Here is a 25,408-nt window from a genome sequence, read left to right as displayed (position 1 = left end):
CAGTAGTCTTGGTATGCTAATTAAAGATGTTTATTAAGTTTTAATAGATATGCATCTATTATAGGGATGTCAAACCTCAGTAGCTTTAAGTTTAAAAAAAAAATCAACTGTTTTCAGCAAGTAATATCCAACCATTCCAAATCTTACAGCAAATCAGTACAATGTCAAAGCTATTGGCCTATAGGCTTTCCCCCTCTATGCTCTGAAATGCCCTGCAAAGGACTTGGGAATTAGTGGCTTCTAAGGAGCCTTTATGCCCTGGCTTCCTGTCTTGAAATTCCCTCTATTGTGTCACATTAGAAGGCTTCCATCCACCACCCTAGAGGTCTCTTTACTAATCAATGAATTTTACACATACAGGCCTGATCTTGTTGGTTCTCTGTGCATGGACCTTCTATTAAATTTGATCAAGTAGCAGCTTTAGAATTGGGACCCAGGTGAACAAAATTGTGACTTTATCTTTAATTGCTTCCTTTTATTTGTCATGGCCTACTTGACATCAGTCACAGTCTTGTGTACCTAAAAAGGTCTCTACCGTTGTTTCAACTCAGAATGTTCAAATGATAATTTGCCACAAAGATACGTAATGTACCTATAACAAGCATGTGAACAGCCAAGGAAAGAGTTTGCCAACTGCTCTACAAAAAAGATCTGAACAAACCAAATTACTGGACATTAACACTCAGAAATCACATATACAGCAGTATATGTCATCCTTAAATGAAAATTATTTGAGTAATTCAGAAGTTGATGATTTGGAAAAACAGAGAATTCCAGCTCTCTCTGGAACTGAATTTTCTCATTGTCTGGCCATCATCCTTTCCTTAATCATTTCCAAATGATTCCAGGACCCAAACCAGGTCCTGACCAGGTCAGTTCCCCGCTGTTTCATGTATAAGAGCCCCAAGCCCCCTTCCTCAAGTCCTTTAAAAGGGACTAGGAAAAGGAGGGGGGGTTGGATCCCCACTTTACAAGATGTAGGAGCCTGAAACTCCCTTTACTGCTTCAGTATGGGATGGATTCCTTTACATTCTTTTGCAATCCATTTAATCCGATAACTGTATCCCTTCCATAATGAGTACCTGCACTGGACATTTGCCACAAATTTACATATTAAATTGCAACATTATAATCTAACCTCCTACTCCACACCACACGGTCCCATGGATCCTGTGGGGAAGGTGGAAAAAAAACACCCAATCTGGGAGTCAGGGGAAAACTCCTTCTCAACCCCCAACAAAAAGGGCAACTAGCGTAATTCCCCCAGCGGGTTAGGAGGGAACTTGGTCCTTTTGTTCATGGGTGGGTGGGTGAGTGAGTGAGTGCTGTCAGCCTGATGCAGGTAAAAGAGGGCCTCCCTAGAGCTGCATGGCATATAAATACCACGCCCTTGCTTCTGGCCAGAGGAAGGACAGTGCAGTGACCTTCTCCTGACTTTCCCCAACTGCTTCCTGCCCTTCCCTGTAAACTTTCCCCCTTCTCTCCAACCATTGTAAGGAAGCCCTTAAAAGAGCTGTGTCACTTTTCTTCCAGCTAGTGGGACAAAGAGCCGCCACCCTGCTTCATGAAGGTTGCAGCGCCTACATTGTCTCCCACTATAAAGCAATCTACTTAAAATAATCTGCCTTAAAACTCATACTATGTTGGATTTACAATGTTCAGGTAGAAATAAATGTGTCAAATAATAATGTCATGCTTAATTACACAGTGAATCATTTTATGAAATAATTTGTTGATTATGTCATCTAACATCTTACTGCCTACTAGAATTAACATATACCGGGAAGATACAGTTTTCCCCGTAGACAACAGAAGAGCTGGAATTTTCTCTACATCATATGTACTATAAATGAGGATAGAATATTATCACCTGAGCCTGGATATTGGTTGAGAAATGGTCTATTTCTAAGTGTTTGTTTGGAAATGTATGAGTTTCTCCTACCATAATGAATAGCACTATGAACAGTTTCTTCTTTGCAAGTAAACAGATCCATTTTTCAGTCCCGTAATCAGTATGCATCTATTTAGCTACTTAACAGCAATGTGCTCTGGTTCATTAGGCAGCTACTGTTGTGTCTCAGCCTAGTTAAAATTTCACAGCAAGTTAATCTATTTTATTACAAATGAGAACACAAGTGATAATGTCCTCACCATTTTCTAAACACAGGGTTAACAGTATTTGTAACAAATCAAAGAGGGAATTAAAATGGGAAAATTGCAAATCTAAAATCTTAATATTTTTTACACAATTATGACTTCATTTTATGTCATTTATGAATTTTACAAACCTGTTACTGTTCATATATTTTATTTTTTTCTATTAAAAATAGCTGTAGTTCCACTACAGGCTGCAGTCCAGCCTGCTTCTGCAGTCATTATATTTATAGTATCAGAAGAATATTACTTCTAAAATAATGCCATATTTCCTAAGTTCAATTTGTTTTCACATTTTGCAAAATTCATAAACCAGGTTATAATGTACTGAATTAGAGAGATAATTTACAGATTTGGAAATTTGATGAAAGAATTAAAACATGTCTGAAGATCTCATCTATTTATCTATCTGAAATACCTACTTTATATATCTTATATTTCTCTTCTCTTAACAGAGCTGTACCATAAATTCTCAAAAAAGACTTTTGCAGTATTAAATCCTTTTGAAGGACGATATATTTCTGTCTTACTAAAGGACAGCATCTTGCTTTGGCTCAGAAAATGTAGCTACAAAGCTTGACATAGTTACTTTTAGTTATGATTTAGGTTAATGGCACTAAAGTCATCAGCTCTTCCAATTTTCAGGGACATCCTTGCTTTCACCTCAGTATCCCTTTTGCATCCCTTGTGAGGTGCTATTCCATACAAGAAATGTGAAGCACTAACATAACAGTTACATCCACAATAATTGTATTAGAAGTATATATGAACGGCTTACCAATTTTTGACATAATCACCTTAACTTTAATTCCTTATCGCTAATATTTTATAGTATTGATTCTCATCTTATATGTCAAGAATTTTAGAAGAGCTATGCTGTTGGATTTGCCTTTTTATTTTTATTTATTTTCAGTTCCAATGTAGCTGTAATTACTCTTCCAAATGTTAATCTATTAATGAGCTCCTAAAGGATTTAATGGCATTTCATTGCTGACAAGCAGGTTTTGGACATTTGTCTGAATGCTGGATATTTTATTCATACATTTGTCTTGATATTTCATATTTAATTGATGTGCTCCTTCTGTACTCTACAGGGCTCTATAATGGCAAGACAGCTTGGAACATAACAGACTTTGCTAATGAAAATGGGGGCAGGGAAAAATGTGGTGGGCTGTTGTTGGTTTTAAGTTCCAGATAAGTATTTGCCACTAATCCAAGAATAAACTTGGAGCTGCTGAACTTATTGGAAGAACAGTAATTCATAGATCCTTGAAGAATAACTTTTTTACTTATTTGTGCACTAGTCCCAATTAGAGTTTCTACAGTATTATACTTGCCTTCCTCAAGGCCAGCTTACCATCATTCAGACTCTCAAAACAGTTCAGGAGAAATTCACCCCAAACCTCCACAATCACCAAGTAAATGGGCTTTGTGTGTCAAACCACATAGAGGGTGAAGTTGCAGAACCCACATGCAGGATATAGGACAGCTCAGAAGCTCATTCTGTGGCTGCTATAATAGCATCAGGACTGAAATAGGGGCAACAAATCCTGCAATCACTTCCCCACCCTCAAATGTCTCTTCAAAAGTGGTATACGCAATGCAGAGATATGAAGGGGCGGGGGTGGAGAGTCAGCTTGGATGCCTGCTCAATAGCTATCCATCTTTTGTACAGATCTGGCAGTTTTTCTACTTCGAAGGCCTAGCATTGCCTTTACCCAAAATTAAAATAGAAAATATACAAACACTACAGTTTTAGTTGCCAAATAATATAATGGTTATCATTTGATAACAGCTAATATCAGGATTCATATTTCTTTTCCAGTTGGACCTTAATTTAGCATTATGATTATTTTAGTTTCTATGAAAAATGTTTAATACTTGTTCTAAAGTTTATGGTCCTAAACTAACACATTATAGCTGGAGGTAAAGCATAACGTGCATTTCCACATTTACAACACAGATAATAATTCTGGGTCAGTCTAAAGCAGAAATCATGTCAGATCAATGTACAGCTGGACTGCACACCAATCCCTTACAGAGATGATAGCTCAGGAGAAACCTCTGGACTTGTGTTCCTTGGGTAAGTAGATACCAGGCTCAAAACTCGGAAGACCTTGATATGGGTGAGGGGAATAGGCAAAGAGATCGGCAGACTCAGTATCTCCCCTGGTCTCCAGAGCTAGAGTTGTGAGAAGTGCAATTCATACAAGAACTGGGGATCACATTTTAAATAAGGAAAAAGAATGACTGAGATGTGGCTGGATGCCTGCCAAAGAGTCAGCTGGATTCAACTATCTTCTGCTCCAACTCTTATCTGAAATGAACTCACATACAATATACTTATTCCATGTATAGTGCAGTCATATTTTTAATTGTGTGCACCAAACATTTCAGTAATAGTCAACTAGTATTTATTTTCCTACTGAATTTAAGAAATCACAAAAAAACCTCTTCTGTGTTTACTAATTTTTAATACCAGATGTTCACTTACTAATTCCACCGTCTTGTGACTATTTCCTATCAATTCATTAATTGCCAGCTGCTCAGCCAAACAAACAAACAAAAATCACAGCTAATCAGATGGTATTGGTAAACAGCCAAACAAGAGCTTCCCACTTTGGTGTTTCTTAAATTAGTAATCAGAGGGAAAACAACGGCAGCTTTCACCCGTATATTACAAAGTTGCCATTAAATTTGTTTATCAGTATTGTCAATGTGCAAAGGTGTAAAACTGGTGTAAATGTGCAAAGGTGTAAAACTGTCTAATAATGGCTGTTGTGCAGGTGAATCATCATATATATCCTTGGTCCTTTGAATTCTGCCATGTCCAGTGCTATAACCGAATGAAGAAAGGACACTCCCAGGCCTAATGATGTTATAACTATATTATAGTTATGTAATAACTATATTAGCTAGTAACTTCAAATGCTAATGGCTGAGCCAATGCTAAAAGGATCTGAGCCAGAACTAAAGGCTATGTGTTTGGCCTAACAATATTACCATGCCAACTCTGGGGGGAAAAGCAATTGTGTTTGCAACTTATAATGTCTTTTCCACCTTCAGAATCAACGCAAGCATCCACGGGTTCCCCTTTATGTTGGAAACATGCAGTTCCCAATGTTCATAAACAATACATACTTGATGTTGGGAAAAGGCGTATGAGAAATAAAATAGTAGTTTAAATGAAACGAGACTAAATAAGATTATAGACATCTGAGTATGTCCAAACATTGCAGTAACCTGCATGGCAATGGATAAAAAGATATATGACTGCACATCCTCTGCTTTCTTGCAATGGACTCAGCTGTTCAAATTAGCCACGAAAAAAGTTATCTCAAATTACTTTCTCTGTTGTATGATCTTTCCCTGACATTCCAGCAAACATTTCATCTACAAGTTGGCAACCATAAATTAATTCTATAAGACGGAAAAGTATAAAAATAAATGTGATCAAAAGTTATAATTTTTATACATTTAGATTTAAAAAGTTGAACTTTATTCTGAAAGTATTTCAAAATGTTGGGTGGGCATAGAGAGGAAAAAGTAAACATGTATTAATCCTTAAAATATATCTGTGTTTTTGTATTTTGGGGGACTGTTTTTGAGAATTTTGAGGTTGGGAGATTTTTTTCTCTCTGTCAGTAAATAAATAAATACTGGTATAAGAGTTATACAAGCCACAGAAAACAGCACCGCCCAGTAATGATTGCACAGCCCATCTTTTTTCTCATTAGGGAATTTAAAATTTATGTCATACATCCTTTACAACCGCTTTGGGTGAAATTTTCCACATCAGGTTTCCGCCCGAGGATAAATGAGCAAATGAGTTAGGTTAGGGGGTTGGAGAGGGTGGGAGAGAATTTCAGCTAAAATAGTTGAGCCATTTCTGAGAATGAGATTAGGGAAAATATGATGTTTCCCCATGTTAAAAAATTCTTACAACAGTTTTGCTGAGAAGCAATATTGTCTCTGTGTGTACTGCCACAGAGGCAGAAGGAAGGATCTATAATCACTGGACCACACCCCCTTCCAGAACCTGGTGATGAACACTGTAGTCTTGAGTCTCTACAATCCTCCACCGTCAGCAAACAGGGAGGGTGGGTTAAAGCAATCGGCGGGCGGGAGGGAGGGCTGGGGGGGAAGGAACAGGAGCAGGGGAAGAAAGGGACACGAGTTGGATGGGTAGGAGAGGGGACAGGGGCAGGAGAAGGATGGTAGCAGGAGAGGGGAGAGGGGCAGGAACGGAGGAGAGGTTGCATGGGGCAGAAGGAGATAGGGAGAGGTTAGGGGCAGAGCAGAATGGTCTTTAATCACTCGAGCACACTCCCCTACAGAAACTGGAACTGAACCAATTACTCCTGAGTCTAAACATTCTTTTGCTGTCTTGTAAAGAGCAGTGAAACCCACTGGTTTTTGTGTCTCCACCCTGCTCTAGTTGCAGGTCCACATATAAGACACCAGACTTCTACTGCCACCAGTTACTATGTTGGCTCAAACAACAGAGGACTGTGCTGATCTAAAGATCCCAGCCCTATTGATGTGGGGTCAATATGATTCCAGATGATGGCATTTTTGTTTTGTCAATATTTAAGTTTTTAAAAACATAGGAAATTACATTAAAACCCCTACATGCAAAGAACATTATGAAGGTTGTAAAGTAAAGCAATCAAAAGCTAGGAAATACCAGAATGAAGACTTTCCAAGCAACCTTCATTCTGACACTTTGTGTGTATGCATTATGATTCAGTCTTTAATTACATGATCACAGTACCCTTCTGGCCATAAAAGTCATTAAGCAATTTCTGGATAAGCAGGCTCCTAGTTTACCTAGTGAGGTAGGAGGAAAAACAGTTTCTATGATGATATCTATACAGAATTTAGGACCAGATTTCCTCCCCCTGTTCTGGCTTCTTTGTGCTGCGTAAGCAAATGAGCCAAAATCTGGCTGCAGCTGCCCGCTGAGAATTGCGGCTCGACTGGTGTAAATCCGGTGGAGCTAGATCCCACATCCAAACATCTACCCTAGTGTAAAGTATATGTCAGTGGTCTGCAGGCCACAATTCTGCTCTGCCAAAATCGCAGTTTGAGTATGTTGCTCTGGAGACCATAGCCAGCTGGAGTAAGTTAGGGCCCAAGGTTGCTCTAACTTACAGCAGGGCTAGCAGTGGAGTAGCTGGAGCTTGACAAACAGGAACCTATAACTGGCTCCCTAATGGGATTCTTCCTAGTTCTCCTGTGCTCCGTGGATCTTGGTGCAGAAAAGAACTGGATCCTTACAGTTAATTTCTGTAGCCTATCTGAGCTTGGGTTGTATAAATTGGGGGGCTGAAGGCCTATTCTGGTTTGGCGACACCATTGGAGCGTCCAGACCTCATTGCTGGATATAGGTGGAGGGCATCCTGCAACCCTGCAGGCCTGATTTCACCCATGGGAACAGGGGCGGCTCTATGTATTTTGCCGCCCCAAGCACGGCAGTGAGGTAGCCTTCGGCGGCATGCCTGCGGGAGGTCCGCCAGTCCAGCGCCTTCGGCGTACCCGCTGCCGAATTGCCGCCGAAGCCTCACAGTGACCGGCAGGCCGCCCCCCGCGGCTTGCCGCCCCAGGCACGCACTTGGTGTGCTGGTGCCTGGAGCCGCCCCTGCATGGGAATGATTAGGATGAAGACCCTGGTCTGGGTAAAAGGTTCAAAATCTGTTATCAGTAAGGTTCGGAAATCTTTAACAGACCTTGAGTTGTTTGCTCACTGTGTTGTGGCATTGAATGAGTGGCACTTGGCATCCATTTATATACTGTGAATGCTCAGCTCCTTTGCACCCAATATCATTTTAATGGACATGAAAAAGATTTAGCAATATTTTGAGCATTCTATTTAATATGTATTCTCAGCATAAACCTTAACGACTCCTTTATGTGTACTATATGCTGTGAATGCATATTAATAGTCATATGTATTTGCATATTATGGATCCATTGTATAATAAAAATCTTACTGAAAAGTACTTATAGCCTTGGTGTAGAACTGCTCCATAAAATTCAGAAGAAAAAAAGTTTTAGTTTATGTATAAAGGACCTATTCAACCATATGGTCTAGAGATCTGAAAATAATGTCAATGAATAGAATTTTTTTTTAAATTACAGACACGCCAAAACAGTATTGGATCACAGCATACTACTTCATTTATTTTATACTCTTGTAACTTAACTGAACAGATAGTTCTGAAAATTTTTAGCCAAGTTTCAGTTGGAGCAAGTTTTTACAGCTGAGCTGTAAATCCCTGAAAGTAGAGATTTATAATGGAAGACACTGACAGACCCTTAACTATAGCAGCGTTAGCAGGTGCCACTGTAATCATATTAGATTATATTATAGATGGCAAAAAAGGCTTTGTGAGTCTGGCCATTGTGACTGCCTAATTTATAGTGTTCCTGTCAAGAAGAAATCAAATTTCATAGTTATGACATTTCTTTCTGGAGCACTAAATGTTAACTTTGCTGATCATGCATATTTTGGTAGGACAGCTTATTTCTAAATGGCAGATATGATATAAAAAGCATGATGACTTCATTCAAATCCCTTTTAAAGCAGCCCATTCACAAACTAATAGGAAATGGGCTAAATGGTATTTTAGATGTCTAATTATGGAATTAGGTAAACAGTATCTTCAATTCAGTTTTACATTTTAAGTAGCCATATCATGTCATAATTATGATATATTTAAAAATATGGTCAGTTTTATGTACTCGTATTACATGGATTTAAAGAGTATCAAGCCGGTGTGATATAACAACAGAATAATGAATAATGACAAAAACAATACTTTGCTTGTATATAGTTAATTTAATCTGAGAATCCCATTGTACTTTACAGTCATTCAGGACCAGACTGTGGTGCACGAAGCAAGGACAGAACACAGGGAGTCTTTCATCTTCCCTTGAACACTTACACAAGGGGCAGCCACAGTCTTAGTGTGCAGTCAGAACACAAAGGGGAGGAAGGCATTACTAATCACCCCCAAACAGACCGACATAGCAAAGGATGCATGCTGTATCCTGTGAAAGGCTGCGGCAGTGGCCACTCATTGCATATTTCCCTACGTCAGACAGGAGTAATTCTGGCTAGAATGCCTCCAGGACCTACTGCTGCTGCAGAGGTATTACCACCAGTGCGGTGGGGGGAGTAAGGGAAGCTGTCTGCCAACTTCCCCTTCTATAAAATGGGGATAATATTGAGAGATTCCATTCAGGAAGTCAGTAGAAGAGCCTGGAATAAAAATCAGAACCCCCGATTGCCAAAATGGAAGCATTTAACACCTACTTTGTGCAAGTGAAAATGATTATACAAGAGGCAAAGCAACAGAGAATTAGGACCTAATAATCCTAACATTTAAAATAATATTTTAACACACACACACACACACACACACACACACACAAACAAACCCAGAGACAAACCCAGAGACAAAAAATGGGAATATAATTACCCCATCCTACAATTTCTAAACTTTTTTTAAATTTTTCAAAATTGCTAGAGAAACACACATGCTCAAATATTAAAACTGACAAAAAGCCCTTTTTATTTTTTGTGCAAATAAAAAGGTGATAGAAGCCATTTTTCTGAAATTTTACAAAAAATGTCCACATTGTAGCTACCTGCTCTTCAATATAATCCATCAGTCTTGATCCTTCACACTCCCATTTCTAATCTCTTTCCTCTGAGAATTTAATCCATGACTGGACTTGCTCTTTCAAGGTGGTTACCAAATTTTCCTAATAGCCTACTTGCAAGAGTCTTTATCAAAAGTCTTTTGAACGTCTAAGTACATTTTATCCATCATTTAAAGAAGCAGGAGTCCTATCTCGTATTATAGTAATTAAAGTCCTTTTAATGATTTTCTAAACTTTTTCTCAGATACTGAAGTAAGGCTCGCTGCACTAGAATTCCTGGGATCACCTGTAGCACTTTCCTTTAAAATCCATGTTAGTATCTGTTTTTAATAATATTACATACCTGCATCAGTAGCAGAGCTGCTTTTTCTTTATTTGCTTAGTGATTGTTGTTATCAATATTTATTGATACTGCAATAGCACCTAGAAACTCCCGCCAGGAACCTGGACCCAGTGTGCTAGCTGCTGTACAAACACATAGCTGTCCACTTATGTTCCCAAGGAATCAGTATAATGCCACTGGGAGTGTGTTTTTTATCCATAAATCATTGTTTTCTAAATCAAATATTGCACTCTTACCTTAATAACAGAGGCCCCTGCTCTGGAAAGAGGACTATGCATCTGGGCTGCAGCAGCCATGTTAGCAATAGTATTGAGGTGGTTCATCTGATTCATTGCCATTGCAACTGAAGCAGGAGGTAGGCTGACTGGGAGGAGAGGATGGGGCATCATCATAAATGGCAGATCTATCCCTAAAAGAGATGGTGGGCATGATGGTTTGTTAGTCTCTCATTTCATAATCCAACACTTTAGTTCAAGAGCGTAGCTATCATACTACAGAAAGAGTAATTAGTCTAGGTTGTCATTATTATGAGTTTGAAATTTATATAACTAATACGACATTGCCATTTAAAATAATTAAGAAGTCAGAGAGAATGCCTCATGCTAACGGTATTTGCATTCCATAAGAGGACTATATGTACTGCATTAATGAAAGACAAATCTAGCTGTAAACAAACAGGCAATACTAACAAAACAGGTATGCCACAATCTGCAAGCTCAATGACCCCTTTAATCAGCAATGTAAAAATCCATGGGACATGCAAAAATTCTTACAATTATATTAAAACAGATCAAGGGGTAAGTTAATTATACGTATATACTCGTTCATTAGCCCATTCGTTTATAAGCCAACCCCCCAAGATGGTTAGGTAAAAATAGCAAAAAATGTATGATCCTTTCATAAGCCGACCCTATATTTCAGGGGTTGGCAAACTTTGGCTCCTGGCCCATTAGGGTAAGCTGCTAGCGGGCCTGCACGTTTTGTTTACCTGGAGCGTTCACAGGCACGGAGCCCCTCAGCTCCCAGTGTCCACGGTTTGCCGTTCCCAGCCAATGAGAGCGGCGAACCACAGCCACAGGGAGCTGAGGGGCTCCATGCCTGCAGACGCTCTGGGTAAACAAAATGACAATGTATTAGATATTCAATCCAATGATTTCATAGAGTTTAAAATCATCACATTTTGGTGTAGACCCGTTTATAAGCTGACCCCTGCTCTTTGATGCGTCACTTTTTTACCAAAAATATTCGGCTTATGAACGAATATATACAGTAGTCTATTCTGTCATCAGTGTATACACTTAACTCCCGTTAACATTATTGAGTATTGCTCATATGCAGCAATTTGAGACCAGATTTTGATGTGTTACTGAATACGATTAGACCAGTAAGGACTGAATACAAGATGGTAGCTAAGTCTGTGAATTGAGATGTGCAGTGTTCCAGTTTAAGACAAAAAATATTTCCACATAAGGCTAGGGACCTAATTCTCATTTACACTGAAGCCATTTCACACTGCTATGGCAGTATAAAGGGGCCTGGAAAAGGAGTGAATTACATGTACATCCACATTAAAGCTCTTTGGGTATGTCTACACCCAGCTGCTAGTTCGGCGGCTGGCAATCGAAGTTCTGGGTTCGACTTATCGCGTCTTGTCTGGACGCGATAAGTCGAACCAGGAAGTGCTCGCCGTCGACTGTGGTACTCCAGCTAGACGAGAGGAGTACTGCGGAGTCGACGGGGGAGCCCGCCTGCCGCGTGTGGACCGAGGTAAGATCGAACTAAGGTACTTCGAACTTCAGCTACGTTATTCACGTAGCTGAAGTTGCGTACCTTAGTTCGATTTGGGGGGTGAGTGTAGACCAAGCCTTTGACACTGCCAGAGTGGTGTAAAGTAGTCCTGGTGTAAATGAGAATCAGATTCCAATACCATATGTTCCCTTAACACACTGGTTCTCAAACTATTGTACTGGTGACCCCTGTCACATAGCAAGCCTGTGAGTGTGAGCCCCCCCCCTTATAAATTAAAAACACTTGTTTATATATTTAACAGCATTATAAATGCTGGAGGCAAAACGGGGTTTGGGGTGGAGGCTGACAGCTCGCAACCCCCCATGTAAAACCTCGCGACCCCTGGAGGAGTCCCGAACCCCAGTTTGAGAACCCCTGCCTTAACATGTATATATACTGCATCACTTGTCTTACAATAGATCATATAGTTTTCAATGATGATCACAACACTTAGGTGGCACAAACAGACTAAACTACTGAGAAACCTTTTTAACTGCTCTGACTTTGAGTAACACCTAATTCTTAAGACTTCTCAGGAGAGACTTCCTGATCCCATTTACCTATGAGTATTACCTGATTTTCTCAACACAAACAGGACCAAATTCTGCCACTATACAGAGTCAAAATGGCTCAATAATTTCTGCAAAGGGAATTTAGGCAGATTAGAAATGATCATCACTAACCTCTGGCAAAATATGAAAATAACATAATTGTATAGCCTGTCATAATTGTAAACTACGTGCCTATTTATTGTAGATATTTCTCTGAGTTTATTACCATGGTTCTACCTTAATCATTATCATATTACAAGGTAAATCATTGTTTTCCTATCTTATATTCCTACAGTAAGAGTACCATGAGCTGATCTTGCTTACATAATTTCTTTCATTCAAAACACAATTTTTTGGTCCACCAGACACCAGAAACACCCACATAAACCACCATCTGCCCACAAAAGGCAGAATCATCTGAAAACTGAACACCCTTACTACCCCTGGTCAGCCATCAGCCAAACACTATTATATCCATTCACTGTGGTGTGTTATGCTTCACATTACTTTGTTTATGAGATGGTCCATGTCATTGTTAATCAAGATAGTAACAAGACAAAGTCCATGGACATCTCCATTTACTTCAAACCATACTGACAGTCCCTTCAGTGCTTATATACATAAGCTTTTGTTCCCTTGTATATCTCCCGTAGCAGCCTAACAATCTTCCCTCATACTCCATAGAGTTCCAAAACTCCCAGACACCATCTGTCCACTTTGAGTTGTATGTCTACTTAAAGTCCAATTGACATGCAAACTACAAACAGAATATAACAGCACATCACCAGTTTTAAGACACAATCCGTCAAGCATTTCTGAGGACTATAAAGGAAATACATCTTACACTTGCAAATCATCAGACATAATGTCTGATATTCAATAAACCTCTTAATAGCCTTTAGACAACTACTTAGAATGAAAAATACTGAATAATATCTGGAAAGATTACCAAAATAGGGAAGACCACAGTTGCCTCATATATAAAACATGTGCAGATACTGAATTATGTAAGTGCATATTCCACAGATAAGGAACATAAAATTAAAGAATCATCTATAGTACGTAAGAGTCCTGCAGTCTGCTCCATTTAATCAGATGACAGGCCCTAACTGTGCATGAAAGGGGACAAGCACCTACAATAAGAAACATTTAAATGGTCTCGGCTTCTCCACCAAATTCAGTGACACTACATAGATAGTGATCAAGGTATCTGGTCCTAAAAATAAGGTATTTCTGATGAATAAGACATTTAATACACTTGTGAAAAGTAAGTCTTTGAAAACAATTTGTAAAACTCTCAGAACAAAGATACATACATGAACAATGAGGATTTTTAAAACTTTAGCAGTGTTTCCATTCCTTCATCCCACTGTAATCTTTTATCCAATTATCATGTCCCACCTCTTCCTTTAACACTGATTCTATTTTCATTTTGGCCTGAACAATAAATTCTTTATTTACAAAAGACTACAAAAACTTTGGGGCCAAATTTTTTGCTGGAGTAACTCCATCGACCTCAGTAAAGTTATAGAAGTAGAGAACTTGACTTTTTTAGACTCCAAGATTTGGAGAGGATTTTTACAGTACCTAATCCAGGAAACAGGAGAGATCTTAGAAAAAGAGCAAAATTCACCACCACCATTTGGGTACACATTTACCAAAATGAATGCTAGTTACCTTTATACAAATGCCTTCATATAGAAAACTTGCTACTGTTTGTGATGCAGAACTCATTAAGTTTCAGGAAAACTTTTATTGATTTGAAAACAATGAAACTAGGATATATAAAAAAGTATATTGATTGTATGAAATAACACAAGCTTTGTTTTTTTAAGGAGTTAGAGTTAGCAATAAAAGAAAGCCATTCAATTCATTAGTAAAACTATTATGATAGTGTGTCTAAAAAGTGAATTAATCTTGAAGCGATATTTATAGCTTGGTCGTTTATTTCACAGTCCGATATACCTACATTAATGTTAAATCAAATCATTAGCTGCACTGTGACATAGTATAAATGCAAAAGACTTAGTTAGGCAGGCCTAGGGTGTGTAAATGGTAAGTATGGGAGTAGTGCAGGGAGAAGGAACTCAGGCACCTGCTGATTACTCCTCCCGCTCTGAGGGATAGCATGTGATGGGTCTAACAGTGTGTGCTCTGACCTGTCCCAGCCATTCCTGCTATCACTGGATGACTGGGGTTATGTCAGACTGACTGACTGGCACCCTCCTTGAAGAGGAAGGAGTTGTTTCTACCCACTGCTGGCTCGCTGCTGTTTTGGCTTTGTTCTAGTCCCACTCATTCCCACCTTTATATGATATGCTGGATCTTGTAGGATGCTGTGGACTATGTTTATTGCCAAATTATATTTGGTGTCTGGAAGAGATTTTTCCCCTTTGGCAAAACTGGCAAATTACTGTGTGGGTTTTTTCACCTTCCAACCAGCATCCTGGAGCTCTGTTTTAGGGATTTACATTACATGTGTCCCATTGGCTGGGCAATATCCATCATCCTCAGGTTTGTAAAAACCAGGGCTATTCTGCAATGGAATGGCTCTGCCAGTTAGTTTGGGGAGTAGTTCCTCATTGGTTAATAGTTTAATCAAGTTACAGCCTCTGCATTTACCGACACGTGTGTGTGTGTGTGTGTGTGCGCGCGCACTAAATTCTTCCAGCACATTATGTTATCACATGCTATTTATTAGTTACCAACTTCTTGTATATCTTTCCTTCTTTACAGACAAACAGTATAAGACTGAAGGTGTCTGTATCTTAGAATGTCTTCTTACTATTTATAAGGACAGTAAACGTACTGTTGGTGAGCAGGTGATTTTGCTGGAGAGGACTGAGGGGATGTGCACTCCCAAGGCTGGATTGCCCTGATAGCGTGGCGTGACCAACACCATGCTGTGATCCTGTTGTAATAGGAGACTGAAGTTTCTCTTTATCCCAGGAAGATTCACTCCCACCTGCAAAACAGTGTACAAAGATATTGTAAATACCATATTCTTCCCTTGAAGAGATTTTGCTAGCTTTACTGCACACTTTTTATTATCCTAAATTACTCAATTTTTGTTTTGGAATACGTCATAGTTTATTGATTATTCAGCACCAAAAGACATGTAGGTGCTGCACCTGAAATAAATGAATAATTTAATAATCATAAACCAGGCCAAATAACCTAACTAGAACATCGTGTACCCCTTCTGTAAACAGAGAAAGCTAGATGTTTAAGGAGAAAATGACCCAAACAGGAAGGACTCACAATTAGTTGTGATAACAACTAAACAGGGACTCTTCTTTTGTAATCGACACACAGGACCTCACCATTGACAATACCCAGTGGGAATTTTTTTCAAGGAGTTGCTAAATAATAAAATAATAAAAATTAATAATACCAGCTAGCACTAATATAGCAATAGATGGGGAAACATGTGCAGAGAATTTAAATGATTTGCCTAGGGCCACCGAACGGGTCAATTTTAGCATCAGGATTAGAATTTAGTAGCTCCTGGATTCCAGTCCTGTGCTCAGAGCACCAGACCAGGCTCCTCTTAAATGCTAAATTCTGAATATAATTGAGAGATTCAAAGACTGAGCTTGTAGATAGTCAGCTTTGAGGCATTCATATGTATCATTCGGATGTAATTTTTGTTCACCGCAATTGATGTCTAAGAGAGAAAGCAAAGTATGTCATATTAAACAGTGTAATACTAATCTGTTTGTTTTTCCGGAGAGATCTTATTTTGTATTGGTTTCATGGCAATCCCTATGTCAGACAGTTATGCACGTGAATAATCACGTGCTCCTCTTATTAAATCACAGTAAGATAGATTGTGGTAAGAATTTTGCAATGAGTCTGGTCCACAAAATAAAGCCTTTAAACAACTATTTGTAAAAGTTGAACATTTCAGGAACACAAAAAGGCCATAATGTTAACATAGGTACATTCCTTTTCCTTCCATCATGGATATTTTAGATTAGATTAAAGAATAATAAGAAACTGTGTATCTGCAGTATTGATATTATCTAGAATTTATTAACTTGAATTGCAATTAGAATCAGTAACACACTGTTGTGATGCAATGGATAGAGACAGCAGGCAAAAAAAAATGTATTTTAATTGAAGATGAAAGTAACCACATAGAAACATTCAACATTCTTTATGGTAACACTCAGCTAATAAACATGATTAATACTACCAAATGTAAAAGACTGAAAGATCAATGATTGTGCAAAATGGGAATCACTCCATCATTTTAATACCATGTCCAAGCCATGAATTACCTTACCATTACAGATTTGTAATTTGTAAAATGATGAGCAACACATTGACAAAGAAAGATACATTTATACAGCACTAAATTATACCATATGATGTAATATAATATGGCATAATTACAGCAGTGCTCAGTAGCCCTGCCACTGTTAAGGTGGCTGTTTCAAATCATGTTCGACTGAAACTTCAGTTATTCACAGCATTAACATTTGATAAAATATTCCTTGAGTTAAACAAGTGAGGAAAAATGATTTTCTAAGAACACTTTTTAAGAACTGATTTGCTAAATGATTTCTACCATTTTCCAGATGTTTTTTCAATATTTTAGTCTAATGTTTAATATTTTTTTTAAAAAAGCATTATTGTTCAAAGTACAGCTTGTATGTACTTAAGTGACCTAAACTTTCACTGGCACTTAAATATTTAAAAGTAGAGTTTCAAAATTATGTAAAGAATGTATACACATACATGTTTGTGAGGTATTAATTTATCAAGTAGAAATATCTCAACAGTCCTTGGACCATAAACTTTTATTTTACAAAGCAGAAGGTCCAATCCTGCAAATGTTTACAAACAAGCTTGACGTTACACATGATTAACCCCACTGTAACTCTCTATGTACATTAAGTGTTTGTTGTTCAGGACCCCAGACATTTTCATGTCTTTTTCCTTGTGAAGTCAGAGTCATGAACTTCAATGGAGCTCTGCCCATTTTAACTGACTGAGGATCTGGCCCACTACCTTCAAAATGTAAACTGATTGCTAAGGAAGTTTGTCATAGTGATTTTTCAAAAATGAGGGGGAAAAAATCACAGTCCTTGCCTGAAATTACACCCTTACCAGCTGTGCTCTCTTCCCTAGTGGCCTACCAGTGGCCAGAGCTCCAAACTCAATTACCTACTCCTAACAGTTTATCTTTCCTTCAATACCTCACCATGGGCCCAAGTTCTAATACAATATCCCCTTTCTCTCCCTCCCCACCCCGACACATTCTACTCAGGTATCTGCTCTTGTATTCAGTAGCAGTACCACTGCAAGTCTCCTCCACCCACACCCACTCTCCCTTGAGAAAAAAAGTCCGGCTCACAGGGAAGTCTAATGAAACAATCAAAGTTGAATGCTAAGTGAAATTTAATTATAGGGTCTGAAATTTACATAGATATCACCACACCCTGCTGTGGTAAAGACTGACAGACACAGTTTCCATAATTAAGTTACATGGTGAGTAATTCATTGAAAGAGAAATCTATTATGAATAATAACACCTAGCTCTTACATAGCATTTTTCATCAGAAACTCGCAAAGCACTTTGCAAACGAGGTGAGTATCATTATCCCCATTTTACAGATGGTGATACTGAGGCACTGAGCACTGAAATGACTTGCCAAGGTTATCTGCAGGCCAGTGGCATAGCTGGAACTAGAACTCAGGTCTCCTGAGCTTTAGGTAGTGCTCTGTTGTCCAGAAAACCTTTTCCCTGACACTACACGCACTATGTTGCAGAACTTGTTAATGGAATTGTCACTGAGCAGTTAAGGACACGAACCTTAAAAGATGGCTTTTATCCTTGTCTGAAAATAATTCTCTCTTTCTTCATGTGCTTGATACAATATGAAAAATTTAAGTGTAAATTTAATAATAGGCAAAAGCCTCAAGACCCAGTATAAATCCATTCCAATCTCTACTTTCTATATCGTTCTTAGGAGCTAATTGTATGAAGACAGCAATGAAGTAATTTTGACTTCACTAACAAAGCAAATAGCTCATTTTATAAGTTAAATATGCATAGTGCAAAGGATCCAAATCTCATACTCTTCTAATTTCAGACACTTCTTCAAAATTCCAGAGAAATATTTGTACATACACACACACACACACTTTCACACCAAATGCTAAAAGCATAATGTAATGTACAATTATTGTCTGTATAAGAATAGAATTGTGAGCCCATCACATCAACAGTATACATATTCTCAAATTGTTGATTAATATCATAATTAGAGGTCAGTACCTACAGCAACTAAATCAGTTGTAAAATTTGAAAATCAGATCCAGATACAATTTTTCATTAGATTTTTGTTAACTGTTCCCATATTTTGTGCAGAGAGAATATGCAGCATCAATACGGCAAATGTAATTGTCCCTTATAACATAAAACAAACACATGATATTAAATCCTGCATTGGGATTCAATAGTTTATAGGGCCATAACTTAAAGCAAAATTAGGCCTGTGGTCTTCATCATGTGCAAGATGCACCATATGGTAAAAGGCAAATCGGTCCCTCCCATACATGGTGGAGTAGGTATATTTAAACAGGCTAGATAAATCTGTCTTTTGCTCAATCCAAAAAGTGTAGCCTTTGGAAAAACACAACATATTTTCTGTCATAATTAAGCTGTCGAAGACCCACATTCTTTACTAAATAGCGGTTGTGGAGTGTAAATTAAGACAATGATCCATGCCTGGATGCATGCCAAATAACGTCTCCACGATAGATGCTGAACAGGAGAGAAGGGGAAAAAAAGAATGAGAGACAAGAAAACCAACAGGCAGTATCATTTAGGGAAATGAGGCAAAAGTCTCTTACAATAAAACAGTGATGTGAGCTGTCTTACGAGTTATATACAAAGGAATGTAATTTATTATTCATTTTTAGGAAGAAAAGATTTCATATTTCCGTATAAAAGTTACGAAAAATTAAGCAGATTCTTAAGTGTCATAAAATTATTATTAGGTCCTTTTTAAGTACACCTCTACCCCAATATAACACTGTCCTCGGGAGCCAAAAAATCTTACTGCGTTATAGATGAAACCGCGTTATATCGAACTTGCTTTGATCTGCTGGAGTGCGCAGCCCCCCCCCCCCCCCCCCCCCCCCGGGAGCACTGCTTTATCGCGTTATATCCAAATTCATGTTATATTGGGTTGCGTTATATCGGGGTAGAGGTGTATAGTTATTTGTCAAAATGCATTTCTGAACATTACGAATAAGTAAAGCGCTTCACATTTAAAATTGTCACCCCTGCACATACAACCTCCCTCCCCGCCCCAAACAAAAGAAAACTCATGAAGGTAACTTTTTCCTATCTTGCTTCCATTCTTGTTGGTCTTGACTAGGACCAGACTCTCTCAGTCCCTAACTCAGGTGCTCAAAAGGGGAGGAAAGACCCCATCTTGCACAGTCTATGATGCCAAGGGCCTATTACAGATGCAGTCCTCCGTTCAGGTGGGACCACAGGGACTGCTCCCTCAATACACATGGTGACCACAAAGGGGACAGAGAGACTGTAGGGTCAGGTCCTGTCTACCTGCCTTCACATCAGCCTGCAGTGCAGAGTGTGTTGGTTGCAGTGGAGGAGGGTAAAACAGGGTATAGCCTACACACTGCCCCTGTGCCCCAGGTCACTCGTGGGGGGGGGGGGGGGGGGGGGAGAGAGAAGAGGTCACAATCCTGTCCTGGCCTCCCCCTGGAGTGGTGTTGTTGCACATTACCCCTATCATTAATGCTATGTTTCAGCATACACACAGAAAAATTAGATAAAAATCTAAGTACTCCTGCTGGAAGATTGCAACGTGATACTACTTTATTTCTGAGAATTCAGAACAATAACACACAAAAACCAAAACCGGAGAGAGAGAAAGCAAGCAGGCAGGCAGACAGCTCCCTAAAACTGAGAGGCACAACTCACTCCACCCTGGCTAACTGCAGACTGCCTGCTGCATGCTTTTGCTACAGAGCCCTCTAGCTGTCAAGAAGGTTCTGGAAACAGTCCCCTCCCCTCCCTCAGCCCCGGGTTCTTAAAGTGATCAGTCACAATTGCAACACAGTCCTCAATACACCACAATTACTACCTCAAGCTATCAGCTAAATACCAAAATTTGGCCCAAACACAGAGGCCCTTTTTATTGTGTGCCTACTATATAGCACCTATAGGAGATTCTAAGTCTGAAAAATAAAAATATAGTAGCTAAGATATAAATGTGAGCCTAGGTGTGGGAAAGCACTGGTACACGCTACAATAAGTAAAGCCCAGGAGCTAAATGGATTTAATGAGAAAAATCTTATTTATTAATTAAAACTAAGTATTTATCATAGGCTTAACAGAAGAGTATTTGACATAACTCATATATCAACCCAGGAATTAGACTGGCATGTTCAAGTAAGCAAAGGTAAAACTAAAATAGCAAGTCCCAGTACAGTCACTTCTAAATTAAATGCTGTGAGATGTAAGTATTCCCCTAGTACTTCTTTACGGCACAGTGGCTAAAGTCTGTGCGTTGCTGTTATTGAGTTCCTAAGATTAGTTCAGATGCACAGGGAATTAAATTGCAGGTAACAGAAGAAAACATGTGAAGTCAATCTAAGCAATACACACACATTTTCATTAGATGATGTACTGTGTATTTACAGTTTTGTGATAAGCTTGCAAATGTGGGTATTCACAATTGATGAGAGTTATGTAACAGAAGGGCCTCTGTTTAGGTTTCATCTACCTACAGTAAGAAAAGGATGTTTTCCTTCCATTGCTTTCTCCTTCCAGATGAAAAACATGTCTTCATTCCTCTGTAGATGCTGCTGCTCACATATTTTTTATTTTTCATAATTATAACATCACTACTGAAGCTGAATTTAAAAAGTCAAGCTCCATCTAATATACTTTGCTTCTGAAACCAGAATCTAAGAACTTTTCTGATGAACATATCTTTGTGAAGATTAAATTACCTTCTTAGTTTTATGTGTTGAAAGATTTTCAAAAAGTAATCTAAGTTCAATTCAGTGACAGTACCTTATTTGGATTTGAGTTCAAGCTATCAGCCTCAAAACTGTGTGCTCGGCCTAAATGAAATTCACACTCTCAGAGGTATCTTTGAATTGAACAATCACACTTTTTCAATGTATGTCTGTCATTTTATTTTTTGTTGTTATATATTTCAGAAAAATATAACTCAAATTTTGAAAATGTCTTTCATGCCCAGTTTTAATGTAAAGCATTTTTAAACACACATTTTTCATGTTATTAAGTATACTTTCAGCACACTCCTGAAAGTATATATATGTTGTTGTTTCAGCACTGTTAATCCAGAACACTTATCACCAATGGCCTGATTTGCAACGTTGCTGATTACCCACAATTCCTAGAGACTTCCTTGGGATTTGTGGATGCTTAGCACTATGAAAATGAAGTTAGAAATTCTGCCCTTGGATGCTTATGTGCAGTGTCCATTGACACCAACAGGTATGTGAGAGCAGAATTTGCCCCAAATAACGTAAGTACACTTTTTTTTTTTTTCAAAATCTGGTAAAACTCTAAATCATGTGACCTAAACATACACACATTAAGTTCATGAGGCAGTTTTCATAGGTTAAGGAAATATCAATTTAGCCTTAAAATAACATATACAGTATTTTAAAGCCTAATCAGTAGATTTTAACAGATGTCTACAATATTGGAACACAGCACTCTGGTGTTAGGTTCTAAGTGCAGCACTGGTGTCCAGTGCTCATGGCTAGTTACTCCACCGAACAAGTAAGCTGTGGCATTTTGCACTAGTTGCAGCTAGATGGATGTAAGGTGTAACTCCATGTAGTGCATAATGCAGTAGTTCAGGCTAAAATAAGCAAAGGCAGGAATCATGGAAGTAAGGTCTGCATCTGTGAGGAAGGTTCACAACATTCAGACAAAAATGGAAAAAGTAGCACAGCTGATTGCTACTATTTGATCATCTAAAAGCATCTGGGACTCTAACCAGAGTACTGAGTTTCAAACTTTGGTTATAAAGAATGGATGAACATCCTCATTTAGGAGAGCTGATGTAAACTCATCCACTTACTTTCCTTAGCCCACCATAATCACCTCAGTGTTCTCGGATGTCCCAGCCCATGTCCCATCTCACCTAGATACTGGAAAAGACAATCACAGTCTCTGGGCTGTGCATAAAGCTGAGTGTATAAAGCTGAGTATCATCAGCATACTGAAAACACTTCAGCTTGTATCTCCTCACTAACTCTCCAGACAGCCTCATAAACATACTATATTAGTGGGATAACAGCAGAGACCTGAAGTACCTCACAGCAGGAGACTATCAGGTTATAAAAATAATTGTTCAACAATACCCTATGAAAGCTCTGATCTCTCAGTGAGAAAAGAACAATACCACCAAAGAGACCAGGGACCATAAATGTGGTAACTGCACCTAACAATCTCAATGGTATTAAAAGACAGCACAGAGCTCTAATAGTATCAGCACAGAGGTATGATTTTCATCCATCAACAGGCGATCATCTGCCAATGTGACAAATGTAGTTTCTGTGCCGCATCCAGGTCAGAACACTAATTGCCAATGCTCAAAGAAGGCTGAGGCATCAGCATATTGTGAGAGTCATCTCATCATAACCTTTTCCATAATATCCTGACTAAAAATGGAAAATACATATCAGTCAATAGCTGGAAAGATTTGCTGGTCAATATCTGGCTAGTCAGCATCAAAATATGGCTTTTTAAGAAGAGGCAAAACACACAGTAACTCCTCACTTGTAGTTATGTTCCTGAAAAATGCGACTTTAAGTGAAACCATGTTAAGTGAATCCAATTTCCCCATAAGAATGAATGTAAATGGGGGGGGTTAGGTTCCAGGTAAATTTTTTTTTGCCATACAGTACAGTACAGTATATGTGCCCCCGCCTTACCCCACACAGGCACAGCCCACTGGCACTGGAGGCAATGAGGCAGGCAAGGAGGCTGAAGGTGCTGTAGGCTAGGAGAAGCACATTGCGCAGCAGCAGCTTCCCCTACTCTGCAAGCACCAGGGGCGGGGGGGCTCAACCCTCTGCCCGCCCATGCCACCCCTTCCCCCAAGCCTCCACCCTTAACCCGTCTCTTCTGTCCCCTACTCCTCCCCCTTTACTCCGCACGCCATGTCCTCGCTTCTCCCCCCTCCCTCCCCTTTCTCCTGTCCGCACCAATCAGCTGGCTTGCAGCGTTCAGGAGGCAGGAGGGAGGGGGGAGGAGCAAGGACACAGCGCACGGGCTCCCTTTCCCTCCCCTGCCTCCTGAACGCCACAAGCCAGCTGACTGCCACGGGCAGGAGGCAGGGTAAAGGCAGGAGGCAGGGTCTGCCAGCAGGCGGGAGGTGCTGTGGGGGGGGGGCATAGGGGAGCTGATAGGAGGGCTTCCAGCTGTGGACAAAGCATGCAGCCAAACAACGTTATAGCGAAGCATTGCACAACTTTAAATGGAGCATGTTCTGTAATTGAGCAGAGACGCAAGATCAAAACAACGTTAAGCGAGCGGACGTTAAGTGGGGAGTTACTGTAGTTCATTTACAGCAGTTGGTGCCCTGCCATTCAAAAAGGAAGCACTGACAATTTCCACCAATAAACAGCCCAGTATTTATCCATGGGCATTCAGCAGTCAGGAAGGACAAGAATCCAAAGCATAGATTGTGCCAGGGATCCTGAGTCTTCCAAACCTCTGTAAGCTAAACTGGTTGGCACTCAACATATTATCCTGCTTACACACACACAGTCTAGTCTGAATCAAATTAGTTTGATCAACCAAATAAGCAGAAATTTCCATATTTTAGGATGAACTCACATGAGCAACCAAATGAAGACAGTTCAGCTTAACCAGGCTATCTACCAACTAAAATGTAGGTGAGAGTCGTATTTGATAAACTTTATACTGAAATGTCTTCCCAGTGAGGGTGAGACAGTCCTGTTCTTGTTAAATTGCTGGCAAACTGTCAACTAGAAATTGATTTTTTTTAAAGCAAGCATGTTTGTTTCAATGAGTCTATGATTAAAATCTATTTTGGACAAAGCAGTCTCCAAAATAATGAGACCTATAAGAATCTCAAAAGCTAAATTAAAGATGTAGAAAGGCATTTTAGACTTGAATGTATTGATTTGTGTAGCTGCATGTGTATTTGGCTGTATCATATTCTGGACTGTTATCTAGAAATAAGCCATAAAATTGGGGAAAGTAAGGTATTAAAAATGGAGAAATCTAGTGATGGCTTTACTGGGTTACTTCCAAAAACTTATCAAGTGGTTCAGCAGATGTAATTACTGCTTAGCCATGCCAAGGTTTTGAAATGTGCCCATTAATTCAGCAATTCCCAATCTGTCCATCAGTCAGTCATACTTAAAAAATATGTCTGTCACAACTTAGGTGAAGTAATCTATTGATAATTATACAATAAAAACTCATTTGAAAATCTGAATATAATTTCAAAACTTCCTGAAAAGTCTAATGACAGCAAAATGAAAGTTTATTTCAAAGCAAAGGAAATGCTGAAGATAATCATGGACATGTCAGAGTTTTCAATGCTTGTGACTAATATTAGGCCTGGTCTACACTAGGCGTTTATGTCGAATTTAGCGCCGTTACATCGAATAAACCCTGCACCCGTCCACACCACGATGCTATTTAGTTCGACATAGAGGTCTCTTAAATTCGACTTCTGTACTCCTCCCCAACAAGGGGAGTAGCGCTAAATTCGACATGGCCATATCGAATTAGGCTAGGTGTGGATGGAAATAGACGCTAATAGCTCCAGGAGCTATCCCACAGTGCACCACTCTGTTGACGCTCTGGACAGCAGTCCGAGCTCGGATGCTCTGACCA

The 25,408-nt window shown here is 39.2% G+C and overlaps 1 protein-coding gene across 2 annotated transcripts in view; it reads right to left on the bottom strand.

Moving 5' to 3' along the window:
• The window catches only part of DACH2 (dachshund family transcription factor 2), a 486,020-nt gene that overhangs the window by 76,216 nt on the left and 384,396 nt on the right, over positions 1 to 25,408 (bottom strand). For both annotated transcript variants that reach the window (XM_024195110.2, XM_024195111.2), the window contains 2 exons: positions 15,314 to 15,469; positions 10,402 to 10,574 (listed from right to left, as the gene is read on the bottom strand). In XM_024195110.2, the coding sequence (XP_024050878.2) occupies positions 10,402 to 10,574; positions 15,314 to 15,469 (329 nt within the window). The remainder of the gene's footprint in view (positions 1 to 10,401; positions 10,575 to 15,313; positions 15,470 to 25,408) is intronic.

The sequence above is a fragment of the Terrapene carolina genome, unplaced genomic scaffold (genome assembly GCF_002925995.2).
Source record: "Terrapene carolina triunguis isolate 2854851 unplaced genomic scaffold, T_m_triunguis-2.0 Scaffold131, whole genome shotgun sequence".
NCBI classification, from domain to species: domain Eukaryota; kingdom Metazoa; phylum Chordata; order Testudines; family Emydidae; genus Terrapene; species Terrapene triunguis.
Note: the sequence above shows the minus strand (reverse complement) of the source record. Positions and strands in the feature narration are given on the sequence as shown.